Below are 22,112 nucleotides of genomic sequence, written 5' to 3'. Positions count from 1 at the left end.
CCAGTCTCACAAAATAGTTCTGAGGGAAGTGTGATGGCCAGTCATACAACAGCCATTTAACAGCCATCTTGACTTATGACCACAGATAGGCCTAGAATTTGGATCGTAAGTCATTGTCGCATCAGCTGGGCATGTCTGTCAGGGAGAAAGCTCACCATCCACTTACCTTTCCCTTTTCCTGAAACTACTGATAGGTGCATCCAGCCAATGCAATGACTTGCAACCAAATCTAGGAAATTAGACAGTGAAACTTCTGGCCTTTGTTAACTTTCTAGCTGCACCTTGCATTGGCTGGGCATGCCTTTCAGGAGCTGCAGAGAAAGGTACATTGACCTGGCATAGAAGGGCTGGGAAAAGGCCCAGGCCTCTCTGGAATGGGGGAGGGGGGAAAGGAGGAGGCTCACGCGCCTTCTGGCTTGCAACCGATTTCTGCATGCCAGTGAGCCTAGCTAGCTGAGGCCTTCCGGATCATGGTGGTGGGTGGCCAGTTGCAACATTCACACAATCATAAGGATGGGCACACTGCCAATCACCTGACTATTTATGAAGTAAGTGCAGAGGCACTACAATAGTCAGAACTTTGAGCAGGAGTCATAAATCCTTTCATTCAGTACTACTGTAATTTCAAATAGCCACTGAACAAATATAAGTTGATGGCTACCTGTATCTAAAGGCATATAATCAGAATCAGAAATTATATGGGCCATAAACTAAAGCTTTATTTGCATACTCACATCTTGTAATTGAGATGTGATATTAATCTCTTCCTTCTTGTGCTTGTTTGCATAATTACAACTCCCAATTCTGAGAAGAAATTATTGTACTTTTCATGCTGTTAACTCATAAAGTTGCTTAGCAACTGAATGGACTCTTTTCAGTTCAGGCTAATATATTTCTATATACTATGGTCTTTGCTGTGTTGAAAGAAAAATCTTCATCAGGGTCCATTCCAAGCTGGGAATATACAAAATGGGACTGCTTTAGAAAGAAGGTTGTGGTTTATTGAAGAGGAGAGCCAGAACAGAAAGATAGCTCTGGGAAAGCTGATCACATGTAGCAGGGAGTGGTGGGTTTTTATACCTCCTTGAGCTTTTGTTTGGAGTTGTTCCTGTGGCATGAACTTTGACCTGAGTCTGAGTGTGCCTTTCTGGTATTCTGATGGTGGTGGGTTAATCCTATTGTGTCCCAAGGGTCATATCCTGCTTCCCTGGGGCTGGGGCTGATGACGTTTGGATTTTTTTGGTGTGATGGATTGTTGATTCTAGGGATCTTTTGTCTTTCTAATCCAAGCTTCCTAGCTCCAATCTTTCTGACAAGACTGTCACATTTGCATTTCTGCAGACCTGGTTTCTGTTTGGGGCAGAGAGACTTAGAGGGGGGTGTTGGTTTCTGCCTTTAAGATCCTTTGGGGAAATAAATATAATATTCTGTCTTTTAATATTCCCCAAAATATTTCTTTCTTGGGTGGGGTGTGTTTGTATGATGTCCCACAATCCCCCCTTTATGCCATAAGAGTGTGAGTGACACACTTTTACTGGCACAAGATTAAAAATTGATCTGGTTAGGGAGGCTTGATAAACAAGCTTTTAAATTTTTAATGCAAAAAGGGAAGGGACTAATAGAGGCAGCAGAAAAAGATCCCTGTAGAGCTTCCAACCTATGTTGATCTAAAAGTCAGGGCAAAAGTTCTATCAGGTGGAAATGTATAATGTCCAATATTCTGTTCCAATTATTTTAGATGTTTGATGCCACTTTGGGCTTCCAGTCAGGTCTGCACATTCCTCAAAACTACTCACAGCCATGTTTTGTTTCAGCACGTAACCACTGGCTGCCCATTTTCAAGGGTTGCTTCTTTCCAGAACCTGCCTTAGCTCTTAGTTTAGTGCACCCAGATTTTGTGATGTCCAATTGAGGTTAGCCAGTGTGCAAGCCAGGCTATTAAATTGCACACAGTGAGCCCTAGGATTCCCACTCTAAATCCACCAGTGCAACATATTCAGGACTTGGGTTTGGATATCTCTTTCCTGCTACCTCGTCAGTGAGAGCACATGAATTGCAAATCGCCTGAGGGGGCCTGGCTCCTTCCCCCTTGGAATTTGCAGGAAGCTATGCATGCAAAGCTTTAGTGCCACACAGCAAGAATCAGCCTGGGGAGCTTTACTGAAGGTAGGTGAAGGGGATAGTGTGATTCTGAATGGTGTGTATGTGTGTGTGCGTGTAGCTACTCATAAAAAAAAAAGCAATACAAGCATCCTGGACAAATTTTCCTCCCACCAGACAAGTTGTTCAATATTTGCTGTGCCAACTATTCCCAAATGCCATCTCTCCATAAATACATTCAAATGGCTTATTACAATACAAATGAGGCAAGAAAGAAAACCTTACAATGAGTTTATACCCTCCCCCCATAGTCTTTCCAGTTGTCTTCTGAGGCTTCATGTGGGGGCCAATGGCTCCAGGATGGCTTCCTTCCTCTGCAGCTTTCACAGGCATCTGGGGAGATGATATGGCTGGGAAGATCTGTTCCACTCTGGTTGCATGGTAACTTTCTAGTGGATGGCTGGATTCAAACCCACGTCTCAAATGAATGGAGGCAGCATCTGGGTCAGTGTGCTCTCCTTCCAAAGGTTGTGTGTGTGGGGTCACCTGCACTGGGCTAAAAGATATGAAAACAAGTTCCTCTCCCCCCTTTCTGGGTGGACTCTCCCAGAAGAGGCTTTGCTGATCAGACAAAGGCACGGAGAACAGAAGATAAAAAAATGGAGAAATAGATGTTGGGAGGGGGGTAGCTTGCAGGCAGAGTTTGAAAAGGCATTAAGGTTAACATTGCAGATGTTAAATAGACAAATAAAACCCACTTAAACACATACAGTAAATGGAAGAGTGAAACTTTTCCAGCAGATGAACTTAAAACATTCCCTCCTGTTAACTTTTGGCTGTTCTTAAAAGTACATAGAGAGAAAGAAAAAAAAAGACCACATTTCTTTTCATCCTGTTTGCTGGCCAAACAAACAAGGTGAGAGTATTTTCCTTTGGTGGCTTATTTTAAGCAGAATTTCTAGCAGAATTTTAAAATTCTTTTCTCTTTGGATTAGAGTAACCCAACAGTTTACATTTACTTCACACACAAAGATTTTGACACACATACACACACAAAGACAAGGAAAAGAGAACAGATAAGGAAATAGAAGTCTTAGTTTTATGCATCCTCGTCATTCCCACCATAAATCTCAGTTAACTCAAATCTCCCATGTTCCCCTTCAGATGGGATTCAAATGGCTTGGACAGGTCTTCCCTTGCAGCCAAAACCTCCTGCTTCTGCCTGTCAGTTTTCAGAATAATAATAATAATAATAATAATAATAATAATAATAATAATAATAATAAAAATAAAAATAATAATAAAAATAATAATAATAATAATAATAATAATAATAATAATAATAATAATAATAATAATAATGGTCTGGGAGCACTCTGGTTCTCTAGCAGAGTATGGGTACCTCCTTAAAGGGAACTCCACCAACGGTTTTCAAACCAAAAAGGGGTTTGGGAGGACCTACTGCCCCTTCACAGCGAGTATGGACACCTCTTTCCAACAGCCTGTTGTGATTCAGGGTCAGCCTGTGGGTTCGGCAGTTGGGTCGGACGACTCAGAGGAGGAGGAGGGGGGTGTTGAAGAGCTTGCTGAGGGGATTGGACAGCTTGATGAGAGCCCCCAGCAAGGCCCCTCTCATCTGGTCACGATGCAGACCCAGCTGTGTGAGCCTGACAGCGTGGATGAAGATGACCCACAGCTGGCCCTGTTCAAGGACGCCCGACGCAGGAGGCAGTCAGTCAGGAGTAAACAGAGGGAGGCAATGGGGCACCTCGGAAGGAGGCACAGAGAGGCCACGCCCTGAACTGTATTTAAGGGGAATGTGTGGGAGGGCTGGTTTGCTGAAGGCAACCGCTTGGATTGTTCCTGCTTCTTAGCTCGTGTTTTATGGTTGGTGTCTTGTCTTGCTCTGTTTTATGTGAATAAATTTGGCAGGCATAATTCCAGCCTCTTGCCGTTTGTAGAGGGGTTGTCCCTGCCTTTTCTGCAGGGCCGGTAGCAGGCTTGTACAGAACACAGCCTTTTCCACGGTTTTTGGATCAAAAACAGTCTGGGAGGACCTACTTCTCTACTCTAGCAGTGAGCATGTGTACCTCCTGTCCGGGTTTTGCTTACAGGGCCTTACCAGTTGGTTGCCCAAATCCGATTCTCTCATTCGCTTTTCCGTTCCATTTACACACAGCCTCTCCCTTTCCCTAACAAAAGGTCCTGTGCTCTGGCCAAACCCCCATGCTTTCCAGAGTCTTACTTGAACAGATCCTTTCTGAAGTTAGGAAAGGCCAAAGGGAGCAAAATCCAGCTGTGATTGGGAAAAGCCATTGTAAGAGGAAAGGGTTGGTCAGGGAAAATTCACTGAATGAGAAAACAGGAAAGAACCTATTTTTCTAAGAAGTCATAAAAAGGGGGCCCAGAACTCAAACTGAGCATGTGCAATTAGTTGATTAATATTAACTGATACACCTTGCATGAATTATCTCCTAATTTTAATGTACATGTGATGTATGATTTAGTCTGTAGCAGGAAATATACAGGAGGCAGTCGGAAAGAGTGTAACCTCATAATACCTCAGCCAATGGAGAAAGAGGAGGGATGTGGCAGCCAGGACAGGGTTGTACAAAGAAGGGAATATTTTGGGTTGAAACTTTGGAGAGAAGCAAGCTTTGAAAGCTTCTCTCCCTGCTTAGTGCAATAAACAAAACAAAAGGCCTTCACTGGTTATTGGTCAGGCGAGCTTGCCTCTGGTCATGAAGGAAAGTAGCCAGGAGCACAGAACATGTCCCAAAGGTCCTGCTTCCCTGGAGCTGTGGCTCATGACTCTTTGATTTTTTGGGTGTGAGGGATTGTTGATTCTAGGGATCTTTGTCTTTCTAATCCAAGCTTCCTGGCTCCAATCTTTCTGACAAGATTATCACATCTGCATTTTTGCAGACCTGGTTTCTGTTTGGGGCAGAGAGACCTCTCTCTCTCTCTCTCTCTCTCTGTGTGTGTGTGTGTGTGTGTGTGTGTGTTGGTTTCTGCCTTTAAGATCCTTTGGGGAAATATAATCTGACTTTTAATATTCTCAAAAATATTTCTTTCTGAAGGGGGGGGCTGAATTCCCACAGCTGAATCTTCAGTATTCAGACTATATTATATCACTTCTAATTGAAAGAAAGAATATTAGTGCATTAAAAAGGTAACATATATTTAGGCATAATTTGGAAATAGTTAGATAAAATACATGTGCAGGAATAAGATCTGACCTAAGAACTGTGAACAACAGATAAATGAAATTTTCTGCAGTTTCTGCAAAACAAATCAGTCAACAAATGAAAATAAGTAGCAGAGAACTGAGAAGCTATGAAGATATTTTCTATGTGGAACACAGAAAAAGAGAAAGTAAACATCAATATTGAATGCTTCCATCTACATTTCCACTATTTGACAGGAATTTTATTATGGAGAATTGGCATGTTATCTAAGAGATTCATGATAGAATCTCATATTTTTGCTATAATTCAAATCTTTTGAGAAATAGCTAATTTGAATTTAGGGAGTCGGGGGGAAAAACAGTGGGAAAGACAGAGACAGTATTTACTTTTCCCTCAGGACTTTTATTAAATAGAAATCCTGCCCCTTTAATGCCATTAGCTCTTATCACATTTAACCTTGATACTGGTTAAACAATAATGTAGCTGATTTGATCTATTTTTTAAATTTGAGATGTATTCTAGAGTTCTGTGCAAATGGTACACATGGCAGTTAACCAAAGTTTATGTCTTATTATATAAGGACAATCATGCTTTACTCAATGAAGCCTAATTAAAAATTAGCTTAATACCCTATTTGTACCCCTATTTCAGGGGTCTTCAAACTTGGCCCTTTTATGACTTGTGTACTAGCTGAAGAATTCTGGGAGTTGAAGTCCACAAGTCATAAAAGGGCCAAGTTTGAAGACCCCTGCCCTATTTGAATGCCAAAAGAAGGTATTAATTCTTTATACAGGTTGTATTCATTTAACAATGGTATTGGGTCTGCAACTCCATTGTGCTATGTGATGTGGTTGTAAAGCATGAATGTACTGACTTATGGCAGCAGTTGCAACAATTCCAGTTGCTCTCATTAGGCAAATTCTATGCAGTCACAGAGTCCAATGGTTGTGTGATTGCCATTTTCACCCTCCTGCTGCCTTTCCCATTGACTATGCTTGTCATAAGCTGGCAGTGAAGGCTGCAAAGAGAGACTACACAATCACAGGACACTGCAACCGTCATAATTGCAAGCTGGCTGCCAAGTGCCTGAATTGCATCATGTGGCCATCGGGATGCTGCGGTGACTGCAACTATGAGGACTATCATACGTTCCTCATGTTTAGCACCATTGTAACTTAAAACAGTTGCTGAATGAGAAGTTGTTCAATGAGAACTACTGGCATCATATTTATTTAAAATCTATTCAACAGTCCCAAAGTAGGATAGAAAAACAAAGAAAATGGGTACTAGGGGGGCCTTGCTTTATCCTTTCATCATATTATTTGACAATTAGCTATTTGTAATTAAAATATCAGGGGTACAGTGAAATATTAGTGGTATTCAAGGAATAAAAGATTTTCCTAAAAGTCTGTCTTACGCTGTACTATCTTCTATAGTTTTTATTTCCACTTCATTGCAAAAGCATCCTGACAGTAGTAAAATATATTTTAACATCACTTTGAATTTTAGTAAGGATTAAATAAAAACCAACACAAATTATGCAAAATGTATTGTTGTGCTGCCAAAATTATCCCAGTGTGGTATGTTATGGCTAATTATTTTGTATACCCTACATTAAAATATCTGACATAAAGTCAAGAACATTTAAAATTTAAAAGTGATTTTATTTTGCCTTTTTTATAAAAAAAAGTAAAAATTCAAACAAATCAAAACAAGAAGAATAAACTATTATGTGCGGATGATACTTGCAATCCTAATTCTCAGAGGGAAAAAGAAACTTCCCAAGTCATTCTAATTGGTAATTTAGTTTCAAGACATTTATGCTGCCAGCACAAGTATTTCTTTTAGCTTGATGTTAATGTTGCCTGTAGATATAGTTGCAAGCTGGCTTTACATGCAGTAACTAAGATATTGGCTTGCTAAATACACTATAAATACCTAATAATGATTTTGTGATTTATAGCATAAATCACAATGAATTATTGAAAAATTATAATCAAACTAATTGCTAACATCCCTGAAAGCTACTGGTTCAAGAACAGAGTATCTTTTCAGCAGCATTCAAATTGTGAGAGCTAGAAAAAACTGCCTATATTTTATTTATTTCCTGATTTTATTATTTATACAAATAACTTCAAACACTGAACATGTCCAACACACCTTCTTCTTCTTATTTTCCCCACAGCAACAAACCTATGAGGTGGGTTGAGCTGAGAGAGATTGACCGGCCCAAAGTTATCCAGCTGGCCTTCATGGCCAAGGTGGGACTTGAACTCATGGTCTCCTACTTTCTAGCCTGGAGCCTTAACCACTATTGCCTTGCAGCATTATGTGTACAAACCACAGTCATAATCATGGATTAGAACTTCATGTTTGTATTCAGACAACTGTGGTTAATTCAATGATCCATGGCTTAGTGCAAAGTGTTAGATTATCCCTTTATACTATATGATGTAAGTACAAACCTTTGTAGCCAAGAAAAAACTTTAAATTGTTGACTGCAATAATACCGTAAGCAAACCTTAATTAGCAAAAAAGTTGCTCAAATTTTAGAATGCAAGGCTGCATTTTTAGCAAGAGTAGTAGAAACAGAAGTGGCCTTATTAGAAGAAAAGCAGGTTTCCAAGTGAAGGATCGAGAAATAAACAAATTCTGGGAATGCCAAATTATCAAACCATGTATCTTGGGCTTTCATTCTAAAAAGTTAGAAAATCTACAGTTTTAAGAATCTAGCCTGTTAGTTCTTTGCTGTTGTGCTCCCTTTTCAGATCTTCCATCAATCTATTTACCTTGACAAGAAACATTATGCAATGTTGACATTTCAATGTTGAAATTTCACACTGCAGAAATGGCACATATGCAAGGCACATATGCAAGGAAGACAGCCTTGTATTTTCTGATGCAAAAAATTCAGGGGAAAGGATTGTACAATAGTAACATGTTTATTCCAGCAGTTTCAAGCCACTTGATATCTACCTGTAAACTATGTGGAGTTCTGTACAATATTGGTTAATTCAATTGCTATCCAGTTTCTGAAGCAACTAAGTCTATATTTGGAATGTGGTTGTACCTGACTAGTCTCCATGTGCAATTTCCTGGATTTAGTAAGCAATAAAGTCCTCAGCATGTTTATGCAATCTTAGCCTTTCTAACAGTAAGTGTGCTTAACATTCCACTGATTTGGAACTTAGCTAGTGACATTAATTGCTTTATCTATCTAAGTCAAAATGATCTGTAAGGAATTTCCTATCTCTGAGTGATGGAAAAGTAACAAAAAACTATAATAAAGCATTACATTAATGGAAGCATGATTTGTATAGAGTTGCTTGTTAAAAGGTGGTTGGGAAGCACGCAAATGAAAATCACATGGCTGTGGGAGGCTACAATGGTCATAAATGTGTGTCATTTGTGAAGCTGTTTTTTTATATCATTGTAATTTTGAACTGTCAGTAAATGAGGCAGTCTGTGAGGACTAGTTATAATCTCTAGGAAATCTCTAGGAAATCCTTGCTTGCCTCAAACCCAGAAATTATCTTAGACAAATTTTCCTATTTAAATTTTTAGAAAACAGAGGAGAAGGTACCTATTAATGATAGAATGGTAACTGGGGTGGTTGAGAAGTTCAAAGCAAGGGGTTGTACAACTACCGTATACAATGCTGAGTTTGAGTTTAGATGGTAGATACAACAATTCTACCCTGGAGTTCAGTCAAACTATCTACAAAAAGGCTTCAGTGTATCTATAATGGAGTTAATTTTACTGCAAACGTTACAAGTAAGAATGTACGTATATCACACTTCACCATTAGACTTTCAAGAGAGAATCTGAAAACATCAATAACAAGTAGTCCTCACTTACTGACCCACTTATTTATTTATTTATTTATTTGGATTTATATACCGCCCCTCTCCGAAGGGACTTGGGGCGGTGTACAGGGCAATTAAAACTCTATAAATAACACATAATGTATAAAAATTAAAATGAAATTAAATCAAATAGCCCTAAACCATAAACACATGCTAAAATTTAAAATTTTTAAAATTTAAGATCTAAAATCCCAGTCCCTCAGTCCAGGCTGGCAAGTTCAAATAGCCAAGTCTTCAGGTCGCAGCAAAACGAGCGAAGGTCGGGAGCCATCTGGAGCTCAACCGGAAGCTGATTCCAGAGGGCAGGTACGCCCACAGAGAATGCTCTCCCCCTGGGGGCTGCCAGTCGACATTCCCTGACTGACAGCACCCTGAGGAGGCCCTCTCTGTGGGAGTGCACAGAGCGATGGGAAGTTAACGCCGGCAAAAGGTGCTCCCGTAAATAACCCGGACCCATGCCATTTAACAACCATTCAAAGTTGTGATGGCACTGAATGAGTGGCTCTTATACCGGTCCTGAAAATTCTGGCCATCATGTCACCTCCATGGTCATATGATCATGATTCAAACACATGTCAATCAGCTTGCATTTACAATGGCTGCAGTGTCCCACAATCATTGCCATTTATGACCTTCCCTGCCAGCTTCCCACAAGCAAAGTCAATGAAAATCAACAGCCACCCCTTGCTTCCCCCAGCCTCCCTACATTCATGTGGAGCCATATTCTGTTTCCCATCTGACCTGCATTTTTATGAAATTGCAGCCTTTTTTCCCCTCAGTCTCCCTATGCTTCACTGTGCTTTGTTTCCCCTGGCGCCTCTGCACTCATCCACAACCTACATTGGCCCTTCTATTTTCTTGTGACAGTCACCCCATGGGACTCTCACTACTTCCTGCTTAATGACCTGGGCATCTTGGGGTTACAATGGCAACTAAGAGTGCCAAGCTTGCTATTGTTATATGCTTATATGAGGCCACACTTTATGACTACATTGCTTAGCAACAGCAATCCTGCCATCATAACCAAAGGTCTATCTGAACATGATAAAGCTGTAAGTAGATAAATTAGACAAAATTCATGTGTAACTTCAGAAAAGGTTGGGCAGGAGCAAAAATTATGTTTACATTAGCAAGCATTGAGTACAAATGCTTTGTCACTGCAATACGTATTTTGGAGCAACTCTTCTTGAAATAATTCCTGTATCCGCCTAAGGATTTGTTTTTGATTAAATATACCTAAGCTAATATCTTACATCCCTACTTTTGAATCTTATTGATGGTAGTGAGCCTTCTAAGAAAACAGTAAGAGTGCAAGCAAAATGAACAGAGATTCCGAATACTATGTTAGCGAGAGAGAGAAGAAGAAGAGAGAGAAAGAGTTTCTTGCAACAGAGATAGCCCAGGTGCCATGCCCACTTTGTTGCTCGGCCTTGGGAGACTAATACCAAGATATTAATACACTTGCTGCACACTTTTATAAACAACTAAATTATAATCACTTCTTAGGAAATTTTTAATCACCAATCAACCCCCCATGAATCCAATTTTTATGTAGACTACAAACATTGCAAAAAAAAAAAATTCCCTTCAATACTGAGGAAGTCTTGTGAAGTTAACTGTCTGCAGAAAGACTGAACAATTGCTTGGTATCGATTTGCCAAAGCACAAAAAACCCAACCACAAGTTATGGACTTACAGTGAGAAAAAAAGTTATCTGAGGGAGGCATGTTCAACCTGTATAAATCATTAACTGCAAAAGGTAGGTGGGCAGAAGGATTTTTACTCCTCTCAAAACACTAAGGCAGAGGTCTTCCAATTATGCTAGCTCGAATACCACCTTAGGTACAAAAGAATTTCTTTGCACAGTCCAATTAATCAGAATTCATTACCACAAAATGTGACGATGACCGTTATAGTGATTTGATACATTTATGGAAGAAGAGTCTATCAGGGCTACTACTGCTACTTTTCAAAGGAATGAAGGCTATTGCTAAAACACATTGATTTGTGCTTTAGATTGTAAGCCGCCCTGAGTCTTCGGAGAAGGGCGGGATATAAATGGGATTAAAATAATAACAATAATAAAAAAATATCCCAAGTAGGGGAATAAAGGCAGGAAGCAGCCCAGAGGTTTCTAGCTAGCCACTGTGGGAAACAAAATGACAGACCAAGATGGGATTTGGCTTGATTCAGCAGGCCTATCCTTACCTTTTTAAGACAATTTAGAGAGTGGGGCCGGAATGAACAAGTAAGGCCTTCTCTTCTAGCTATAAGCAGTCACTGATGACTATGTCAAGCAGGTCAAATATAGAACGATGGGTTTTGTTGTTGTTTTTTTTAAAAAAAAAGAAAACGCCCCAATTTGTGTCCGCTGCTTGATAAAAGGGCGAGTAGGCGGAAACATCAGGCGTTAAGGGGGACACTTTTTTTTTCTAGCCTGAAAATAGACGCCCACATCTGCCGTGCAAAGTGGAAAGTAGTAACAACTGGAAAAATCCATAGAAATTGCAGCCGCAGCAGCTGCTCCCTTTCCCAGCGTACAAAAGGGGCTTTCTCTCGCCCGACACGCTTGCCAAACTCCTTCCTTCCTTCCTTCCATTTCGCCCGCCCATGCCCAAGGGTCGCTCCGCCAGTCCTCTCGAGCGCGGCGGGACCCGCTTCCTCATCAAAGCTGCCTGAGCTCCGTAGGCGCGTGTTCTAGTCCAGCGTTTCCCAACCTTAGGAACTTGAAGATGCGTGGACTTCAACTCCCAGAATTCCCCAGCCAGCATAGCTGGCTGGGGAATTCTGGGAGTTGAAGTCCACGCATCTTCAAGTTCCTAAGATTGGGAAACGCTGTTCTAGTCGAAACACACACACACACACACACACACACACACACACAAAAAGGGAAGTCAAGCGAAGCAGCGGCGCCCGTATAGAAAAAGCGAAGGGAACATAGCCCTCAGCGCACCCTGCGCTGTAGATAAAAGAGCATTGGGGGGTGTGTGTGTGGGGGTTCGGGTTCGGGTTTAATCGCAGAGCCCTTCGGCTCCCTCCCTGGACCGCCTCGCCTCGCCGCCGGTCAGCCGGGACGGGCCGCGATTCTAGTCTTAAGGTGGCAGCCCCAGCCGCGGTTGCTGTTGCTACGCGACGGGAGGGCGGGCAGGACGGGCCTAGGCTCCGCCCCGCTTCCTTCCTCGCGCCGCCTTGTGGCTTTGTGGAGCCGCCGCTCGCTCCTGGCCGCCAGTCCTGCTCGGGGGGGGGGGGGGGAGGCGAGGCGAGGGAAGCTGGCGCGCGGCTGGGGTTGGCGGCCGGGCTTTCGGTGTGTCGCAAGCCCGGCCCGATATCCCTCGGCGGGCCCCTCTCCATCCGCTCCGGCGAAGCTCCAGTAGCGTCCGCACCCTTTCCGGGAAACTCCCGGGCGGGATCTATAAGCGGGCTTTTTTTTTTCCCCTTCCTTCCACCCTGTGGTCGAGGTTTAACCGTCTAGCTCGCCTCGAACGGGAGCGGAGTACGGCGGCGGCGGCGGCGGCGGCATTTAGAGACGGGTTCGGGCGAACCCATCCCCTCCCCTTCTTTGTCCCGGCCCCGCCTGCAACTGTCCGGGCCGGGGAGGAACTTTCGTCCTTCCAGCCACCCGCCGGGTAAGCAGCGGGGCCGGGACTTTTTCACCAGCGTGCCCCAGAACTTGATCGTTGGAAAGCAGCCGCTGACGTTGGGGCTGGTGCGCGTCGGAGGCTCGGGCTGATCTCTTCTTCGCGTGCTTTTCTTTTTTTTTCCCCCGCCTCGCGTAGGATGGCCATGAAGCTAAGCCGGCAGTTTACGATATTTGGCAGCGCGATCTTCTGCGTGGTGATCTTCTCCCTCTATCTGATGCTGGATCGGGGCCACCTGGAGAACCCCCAGAACCACCGCCGGGAAGGCTCCTTCCCTCAGGTGAGCGGGACGGGTCAAGGAAAGGGGGCGGCTTGGTGGGACGGTTCGGGGAAGGGAGCAAATGCAGAGCCCGCTCCGGCTGTAAGGCGGGGAAAGTGGTGCGGATGACTCGAGCAGAGGAGTAGTAGTAGGCATAGCTTCAGAAAGGAAGTCCGGGGGTGGCGGTGGGGGGGTGGGGGGGTGGGGTGGGGAGTCCCCTTGTCTCGGATCCGAGAGAAAGAAAACGGCCCCCTTCCATCAAAACAGGCTCGCTGGGATGTAAAGAAGCTAAGCTTTCTTCCTAGCTGAATCTTGGCTATTTCAGTTTAATTGGAGGAAGAGAGGAAGAGAGAGAGAGAGAGAGAGGAGAGAGGGAGGGAGGGAGAGAGAGAGAGAGAGAGAGAGAGAGAGAGAGAGAGAGAGAGAGAGAGAGAGAGAGAGAGAGAGAGAGAGAGAGAGAGAGAGAGAGAGAGAGCCAGCTCCCCTTTTAGCAGATTTTCAATGGAAGCACAATCGTAGTTGTTGTACTGGATAGATTTCACGTGAGCCGCCGGAGTCCAGTCTTGCGACCGGATTTTAAAGAACATACTTCCCTAGTCCGGGACCGATGCCTATGAATTTGCCTTTTGGTACGTCTCCAGTAGTGACCACGGATGAAGACTGAGGGTGGGATTTCCAGAGAGGGATCGCTCCGGTGCCCTGTAGGAAACCGTAGTCAAAGATAGGATGTTGGCTCTCAAAAATATAAGTCAGCTGCTTTGTCAGGTGCTCTTTTGTCCCCTGGAACTTCCTTTAAGTATGGGAAGTGTTAAGTTTGCTTGACTGTGTTTTTTTTAAAATGAATCTTTATTTACATTTCGTGTTAAAAACACACCATACACCAACAAAGAAAAAAAACATTTACAATACACAAAAAACGAAGAAATCAAAAAATTGAAAACCATTTCAAAAATTTCACATATCTACTTCTAAACTAACAATTATATTCCACTCATTCAGTCTCTTATAACTATTCAACTCCAAAGCTTATTCATTAACAAAGACTATTGGAAGTTCCCCTGGAACTTCCTTTAAGTATGGGAAGTGTTAAGTTTGCTTGACTGTTAAATGAGTTTCACCACTGTTCCCACACTATTCACTTTTGTTTTCCTTTCGTGTTCTTACTTTGACTTGTGGATAGTGGAGTAACTGCTTCCTAATTAAAAAAAAGGCTACATACTTTATGGCACGGTATAATATCCAAATATGGTTGGTAAACAGTATTTCTGGATTAATGGGTTTAATGAATAAACCCAGCCCATTGTGGCTTATTTATCTCCCTGAATTCTTTGAGCAGCCTGTGTGATAGACGTTGAGTGGAAGATTGGCCCACCCCTAAACCTGAACTCAGGGTTTCAGTGAAAGTTGAGTGTTGCAACCACTGCATCGCGCTGATAATTATTTATTTGCAGCTAAGAAGTTAATAAAGTATGAAAGTTTAGTGATTTTCTATAACTTTTGTTCTGTGAATGAAAATAGGGTTGTGTATGGCTAATTCTACCAATTAACATTGTTGTGGTTTAGAAATACTCCCTATGTTAGGAAAGGGAAAGTTGTAATTTATGGCATTGAGTTTCTACATTTTTTAAAAAGTATGTAATGCTAGGTCTGCTTGCTTTTGAACCAAGTCTGATACTCTGGTACACTTCCAACTAGGACAAATAAAGCATTGCACTATAAATATTATTTAAAACTGCCAGATTCTGGACTATTTAGCAAATTATAAATTACAAAATATATTATGCAGAGGAATATTCATGGTCTTGGCTAATTTTGTGGTTTTAAAATTCCAAATCCCTATTTAGATTTGCTTTAGATTTTTTAAATTCTTTTATAAATAACTCAAGGTGGTTAGCATATTTCTTCCTCCTATTTTTCTCACAACAACCCTGTGAAGTGAGTTGGACTGAGAGTGAGTGACTGGCCCAAAGCCACTCGGTGGGCTTTCATGCTGTGTTGTAAAGCAGCGCCTCCACTTCCACCCCCTCAAACATTTCTGGCACCAGGAACTGGTTTTGGAAGAAAAATTGTCTTGGGGGGGGTGATTTTGCATGCAACCTAGAACAGGTGCTTTGAAGTTTTGCTCACTCACCTGCCGCTTGTGCAGTTCTGTTTCTGACAGGCCACAGACCTGTGCTGGTCCATGGCTGAGGGGTTTTAAAGGAATCTTTCTTTTAGAAGACAAGAACATAGCAATTTATTTATTTATTATGTATTGCTTCCTATCTTGAAGCATATCAAAGTGGTTTATATAAAAACAAATAAAATATATTAAATTCAAACAATGTGTTGTAGAAGAACGTTTAATAAGGTGTGTTCATTAAAAGATAAGCTACACTGTCAGAGCTTATGTACTCATTTATGTAATACAGCTGTTTTAAAAATAAGTCAAACGTGAGCTATAAACTGGTAGGTTTCACAGTGTTTAGTGCTTTACAGTAACATTTTAGAAAGTTTTTTTGTATCTGTATTTTTGCAATATACATGTGAATTGAAGTTCTGTAAAAAAGAGTTTGGAGACAAAAAGATTCAGGTGATTTTTGGGTGGGAGGTATCTTTGTTTTCTGTTTTGAAAGATCTGTTACTACTTGATACTGGAAATGATGAGTATCTATTTACTGTTAACAGTTTTACAGCTGTGACTAATTCTACCCTAAAACATTGTAACACCAATAAGTGCTGCCATCTGTTGAGAGTGTAATAGGAACTCTTCCTGTCATAGATAGGATTTTCAGTTAAAAGATCCAGTTAGGTTACTGAAGTCTGCATGTTCTCCTTTCTTATCCATTTTTTTAAATCTCAGAGAGATACCGGTAATTGGGTGGCAGGCAAATAAAAGCATTTATATGCAGTGCCTAGCTAGAATTGGAACATTGTCAGGTTACTTAACCCAAAAGTTAGTATGATTGCTTAAAGCAAGAAAACATTAAGTACAGCCAGAGCAATAAAAGGAAGCTAAAATGTCTAGCTTAGTATTTGCCTGTGGATAATATGATAGGCAGATGCTTAAGCTTGCTGAGAAACGGATATAAACAAAACATCCAGGAATCTTTATTTGGCAGAACTGTGCAGCTGTAGATTTCAGTTATCTCCCTGACACAGCCCTCACAATGGCTTAGGTTGCATGCAGGCTGTAAACTTGCCTGGAGGCACATTCTGATTTAGAGTAGTAGATCAAGGCAGAATTCTAGCTTGCATTCACAGACGATAAACATGGTAGATGTCTTGATGTTGTCTGGGTTGTAAGGTAACAAATTATAAATGCAGTGTTTTTCATTAGGAACAGAAGCACATAGGCCATGTTGATATAGATTGTCTTACTTTGAAGGATGATGCAGAGTTTTTTAAAAAGGGAATCCATTTTTTGCAAGGGTAACATTTAACCTGAATGATTTATCATGCTGTTAAGTTTGCATTGTAATTAAGGGTACCAAAAAGTTACTGTACTCAGTATACTGTAAAATGTTTTTATGTTGATATTACGTGTACTTAGAATTTTTAGTGGGATTGGATATACGTTTATTAGAATGTGTTAAAGCCTTGATTAATTTAATAAAAGTGAACTAAACTTAAATAATCTTCACTATTTTGAATAACCTCTACTTTGTCATCTGAATGGAATATAACATGGTCACTTTATTTTTTGAGAACTGCAACTGCTATGTATAAAATTACCCAATTTACTAGTTTCTTCTCCATTCCAATATTTTTAAAAGATCCAGTTTGTCACTATGCTTTTTAATATGTGGTGCCTAGAACCAGAGACAATATTCCAAATAGGATCTGGTCAGGGCAGAATCAGTGGAACAGTTAACTTCCTGTGATCTGGACTCAGTGCTGTTGTTAATGAAATTCTTGTCCAAACAAGTCTTACTTCTAAGAGTTGCCATTATTAAACTTGTTTGATGTTAGGGGATTTTTTTTCCACTTGAAGACAGGTTTCTATCTGCAAAAGGTCTATGGATGCATAACTGACAACACTTAAAATTAAAACTGTACTTACTGTATATGGTGAGGGGTTGAATTAAAATGTATTTATCTGCAAAGATCACTGAATTTAAGACAGTTCTTTCTTTCTACTAAGGAAGAAATGGGGCTGTGGTACAGATTCTGACAGAGCTGAGGGAGAAATGAGAATATGAAAAGAGTGAACAAAGAACCAACCATAGGAGTAGGGTGTTGGTTGCTGCTAAGAATCCCCAAGACATGTGTAGCTCTTATGAGCAGTCCTGGCACAATCGCAGAATAATCCAAACTGCTGTCATTTTGATGAGGGCCCTGGAGCATCTTTTCAATGTGGATAGATTGGAAGCAGAAGATGCAAAGCCAGGAGGTGTGCACAGCAGAAGTTAGGGGAAATACTCTTCTAAGCATTGAGAAATATGGCAAGATGTACCTATTTAAAACATATGTTTTTCTTTGCCATGTTGATTCAAGATAGTTTTGTTTACTGAACATTTTAAACTATTAAGATTAGTGTTTGGCCTAGCTGGAGGAAAACCTATGCCGAACACAAGATTTGGCAATAGTTTTAAAGGTTCAATAGTACATAAAAACCTGTGAAATTGTTTGTAAAAAATCATAGCCACAAATATACAAAATATTAATCTTATAAGTGGAGGATTTCTTTTGTAATAACTTTCATAAATTATTGTAGTAGGTAGGAATAACATAGAACTAAAAAGATATCTTTTTGTCTAGTTTGGTTAACATACCATTAGGGGGCACAAAATGATACTTCAGATATATGTCTGTCTTAACTTTTTCCTCAGCATTGTAATAGTGTACACAATTTCCTTTGAAGAGATGCTAAATGTTGTTCATGCAGGAACACCAACAAGATGCCACCTCATTTCAGCCTTGAAAAGAACAGATATCTCTACTCTATTACATCTGTAAGCAAGGCCTGACTTATTTTTCAAAGCGTTTCTGAAAAGGGGGATAAAACAACAATAGTAAAGTAGTTAAAACCTGAAAGTTACTGTAGTTAAGCCATGTCAATCATGTGGTTGTAGTTCCAAAGGCTGAGACCATAAAAAACTGATAAATTGAACACACATCAGGCAACTATTGAATGATAGGATTGTGAAAACAGCTGGTTTTATTTGAGTTGAAACCATTGTAATTAATAGAATCTTGATAATATGTAACAACAATATAACATCCTCACTAGTAGAAATTAAAATTTTAAGAGAATAGTGATGCTGCAGGCATCATCTTGCATTTGCAGTCTTTGCACAGTTATTTTGATTAACCATCAAACAGATTCAACATACCATAATTAGCTAAGTTCACAAGCTTCACTGAACTATTTATTCAATTTGTATCCTATCTACTACTGAAATACTGAGTACACAAGTACTCAAATATAGTAAAACATAATTCACAAATCACAGTAATTGGAATCGGGTAACATATTCACCCAAGGGAATAAAATTATGGATTGTATCATTGTTAGTTGATTTCTGAGTATGGTCAAGTATTTCATAAAGGCTTTGGCAGCTCTTCTAATATTACAACAAAATATGTTAGCAGTTATGAAAGGTGAAGGAGAAATGTTGGGAAAGCACCAATTTGGAAAAATTTGGATGAGTGTGATTTGCGAATACAGTGGTAGTTGAAAGGAATACTCCTAGGAGGTAGCATGCTGGAATAAATCTAAAGTGAAAAGGCGGTTGGAATAGATTCTGGCTACCTAGAAGATACTTTTCCATTCCTTAAAAAATTACTGGTATCATGCTTTATATCTGTTTTTATTTATAAAAAATTCTTTTTATTCCAACTCATCTTTGCTGTTCCAAGATGAAAACTACAGAATTAGTGTTCAGAGATTTGTACTAATTTATTAGTATGTAAAATAGAATACTTGCATTTTTAAATACCAATACTAATGACCCAGTTTTTGGTTTTAAAGAAGTCTGCTAAAACAAAATGATGTTTTAATTGAAATATTTTTAAAATACTTGTGCCATTATTTGATATTCCTGGTTTCTTAATTCACTGCATCACTTGCAACAATTAGTTACACAATATTTGAAATAAACCCATATAATTCTTCTTTGCTTTATTAAATAATAAAAAGAAGCCTAATGAAATACCAAGTTTGGTACATTTCAAATATTATCAAAGCATGTGACTTAAATCCAGGACGGTAACTTCTGCAACTGTCTGGTTTGGCACAAGCAGCCAAACAGGACAGTTACAGACTTCAATAGATAGTTAAGAATGGAAAAAAAAACAATTGCAACCAGCCTGCTTTCCATAGAAGACCTGTATATTGCACAGATCAAAGAAGGACTGAGGAGATATATGCAGACCCCTCACATCCTGGACATAAACTGTTTCAACTCCTTACCTTGGGACAGCACTATAGGACATTATGGGCCAAAACAACTAGACCAGGACAGTTCTTTCCTTGTGCCATCACTCTGTTGAATACCTAATTATCACACTGCTGCCTAATAACTTCGACCATGGTATCCTACTGCGGCGTCTCAGGGGGTTGGGAGTGGGAGGCACTGTTTTACGGTGGTTCTCCTCCTACCTCCTGGGCCGCTCACAGTCGGTGTTGACGGGAGGGCAGAGGTCCGCCCCGAGGTCTCTCGTTTGTGGAGTCCCTCAGGGGTCCTCTCTCCCCTCCTGTTCAACATCTACATGAAATCGTGGTTTGCCTAATATTGGAACATAGAATCTGTTCCAACATTAGTAACTTTGATATGATTTGGGGGTTTTGTTTTTAAGTGGAAAATCATACTTATTGAAATTTGGCTTTCTGCATAACCCTTCCTTATTGCCTAAGAATTAGCTATTTTCTTTTGTTTATGAAGGGCTTATTTATGAATCAATGCTTTCCTCTGATGTGCATTATTCGTTTTTGCTTTCCTGTCATTCCAATTTCTTAACAGTTTATGTGCTATGTGCTCTCCATTCACAGTACCTTTGGATTTCTGCTTATATTTTTTTTACATCACATATACACTTACCATTATTTGTGTTACAAACTTACTTTGGTCCATAGAACCTGTATCAGAGAGGGCTCTGCAGATTCTCTGAAAGTGAGTCTTCATAGTATCAAGAAACATTTCCTTTTCAGTCAGTGCCACATCTTTTTTGGCAGGCTTTTGTGGCTACTTCCTAAATTGCTGGGGAGTTTTTATTGAAACTATTGGGCATGTACATGCTTGCTGGGACAGCTGGAAGCATCTTACAAATCAGTTATATGAGTCTACCAAAAGAAGTCGCTTCTTTGTTGAATTGAAAAGAGGTGCTTTGTATGTGTTTTCATACAGCTCAGTGTAGCTATGGGAGTGTTGATTAGTGTGGGACTGATTTCTGAATAAACATGTTTCAATTTGCATATACTTGCATAAAATATAGAGGGGTATTGGCCTTCTGGCATGCAGAAATTGCAAAAATTTTATTGATTGCACATATAATCTGACGACAAAACTTTAAAAAAAAATATTCTGCATAATTCAACATTGCTAGTACTGACCTGACCTTAAAACAACTTTCCCAAAGCTGAAACTCATCTTGAGATACTTTGAAAGTATGAATATCAAGATAGAGCTACCAAATGTAATATTTTTTTATTAAAGAGTTTTACAAAAAAAATTTTTACAATACATATCCCCAAAACCCACCCACCCCAACCCACCCCCCTTCCCCCCCTGCTTCCCAGAGCTAAATACAGGGTTATAGATATAATAATCATATTCTAACTAAAATTATCCATAATATTGGACTACTGTGATATTGAATGGTTTGCCTTGGATTCGAACTGATATCATTCTGTCATTTTGAGGATTGTATCCCAGTATTGCTTTTCCTATTTTTTTATTGACTATGAAGGCTACTCCATTTCTTCTTAGGGATTCTTGCCCACAGTAGTATACCTGATGGTTATCTGAATTAAATTCACCCATTCCTGTCCATTTTAGTTCGCTGATACCTAAGATGTCAGTGTTTAGTCTTGTCATCTCTTGTTTGACCACGTCAAGCTTTCCTTGATTCATGGATCTTACATTCCAGGTTCCTATGGAGAAAAAATCTTTACAGCATCGGACTTTCCTTTCACCACCAGACATATCCACAGCTGAGCGTCCTTTCGGCTTTGGCTCAGTCGCTTCATTCTTTCTGGTGCTACTAGTACTAGCCCTCTGCTCTTCCCCAGTAGCATATTGGACGCCTTCCGACCTGAGGGGCTCATCTTCCAGCATCATATCTTTTTGCCTTTTGGTACTGTCCATGGGGTTTTCATGGCAAAGATACTGGAGTGGTTTGCCATTTCCTTCTCCAGTGGATCACGTTTTGTCAGAACTCTCTGCTATGACCTTTCCGTCTTGGGTGGCCCTGCACGGCATAGCTCATAGCTTCATTGAATTACGCAAGCCCCTTCGCCACGACAAGGCAGTAATCCATGAAGGGGTAATGTGCTTTAACTCCCCTTTAACATAGATACATACAAAGTACTAACACTAAATATCCCTCTAAAATCTACTCATAAGCTAAATGGAACTTTTTAGTCCCATAATGTATGTAATATCTTTGATATGGCTGAATCATAGTTTTGCCAATAAATCTTGTTCCTTGATTTAATACTATTGATAATAAAAATAAGTGAATTTTGATAAAAGTAACAGTTGACTATATATTAAGAGTTTTATGGATACCAACCACATAAAATTATTTGGGAATTAAATAGGAAATCAACGAAGATTTTAGAGTACAGTGGTACTTTGGTACTTGTCATTAGTTGGTTCTGGCAGGTGCAATAAGTACTAAAAATGAGTGCCAAACAAACCACGTGGCTTACCATGTGACCTTTGTTTCAGCTGGGAAGTACTTCCTGCCTATCCCTTTTTCTATGTCAGCAACCTTTCCAGCATGGCCAACTTGCTGTTCACCTTCTAAAACCATTCCCTGCTTCCTTTTGCAGCGACTTTCCGGCATGGCTGACTTCCTGTCCTCACAGCCATCCCCCTCTTCCTATTACATAAAGAAATGACAAGTACCAGGACAA

The 22,112-nt window shown here is 40.4% G+C and overlaps 1 protein-coding gene across 2 annotated transcripts in view; it reads left to right on the top strand.

The window, feature by feature from the left end:
* The first annotated feature begins 12,164 nt into the window (after positions 1 to 12,164).
* Positions 12,165 to 22,112, top strand: part of MAN2A1 (mannosidase alpha class 2A member 1) — a 58,692-nt gene continuing 48,744 nt past the window's right edge. The window contains exons 1-2 of one of the 2 annotated variants that reach the window (XM_083354727.1): positions 12,165 to 12,780; positions 12,931 to 13,072. In XM_083354727.1, coding sequence (XP_083210853.1) covers positions 12,932 to 13,072 — 141 coding nt within the window. In that variant the 5' untranslated portion in view covers positions 12,165 to 12,780; position 12,931. Of the gene's footprint in view, positions 13,073 to 22,112 lie in introns of both variants that reach the window. The other variant, XM_083354728.1, reaches the window with a different exon arrangement.

This window comes from Vipera ursinii, assembly GCF_947247035.1.
Source record: "Vipera ursinii genome assembly, chromosome: 2".
NCBI classification, from domain to species: Eukaryota; Metazoa; Chordata; class Lepidosauria; order Squamata; family Viperidae; genus Vipera; species Vipera ursinii.
Note: the sequence above shows the minus strand (reverse complement) of the source record. Positions and strands in the feature narration are given on the sequence as shown.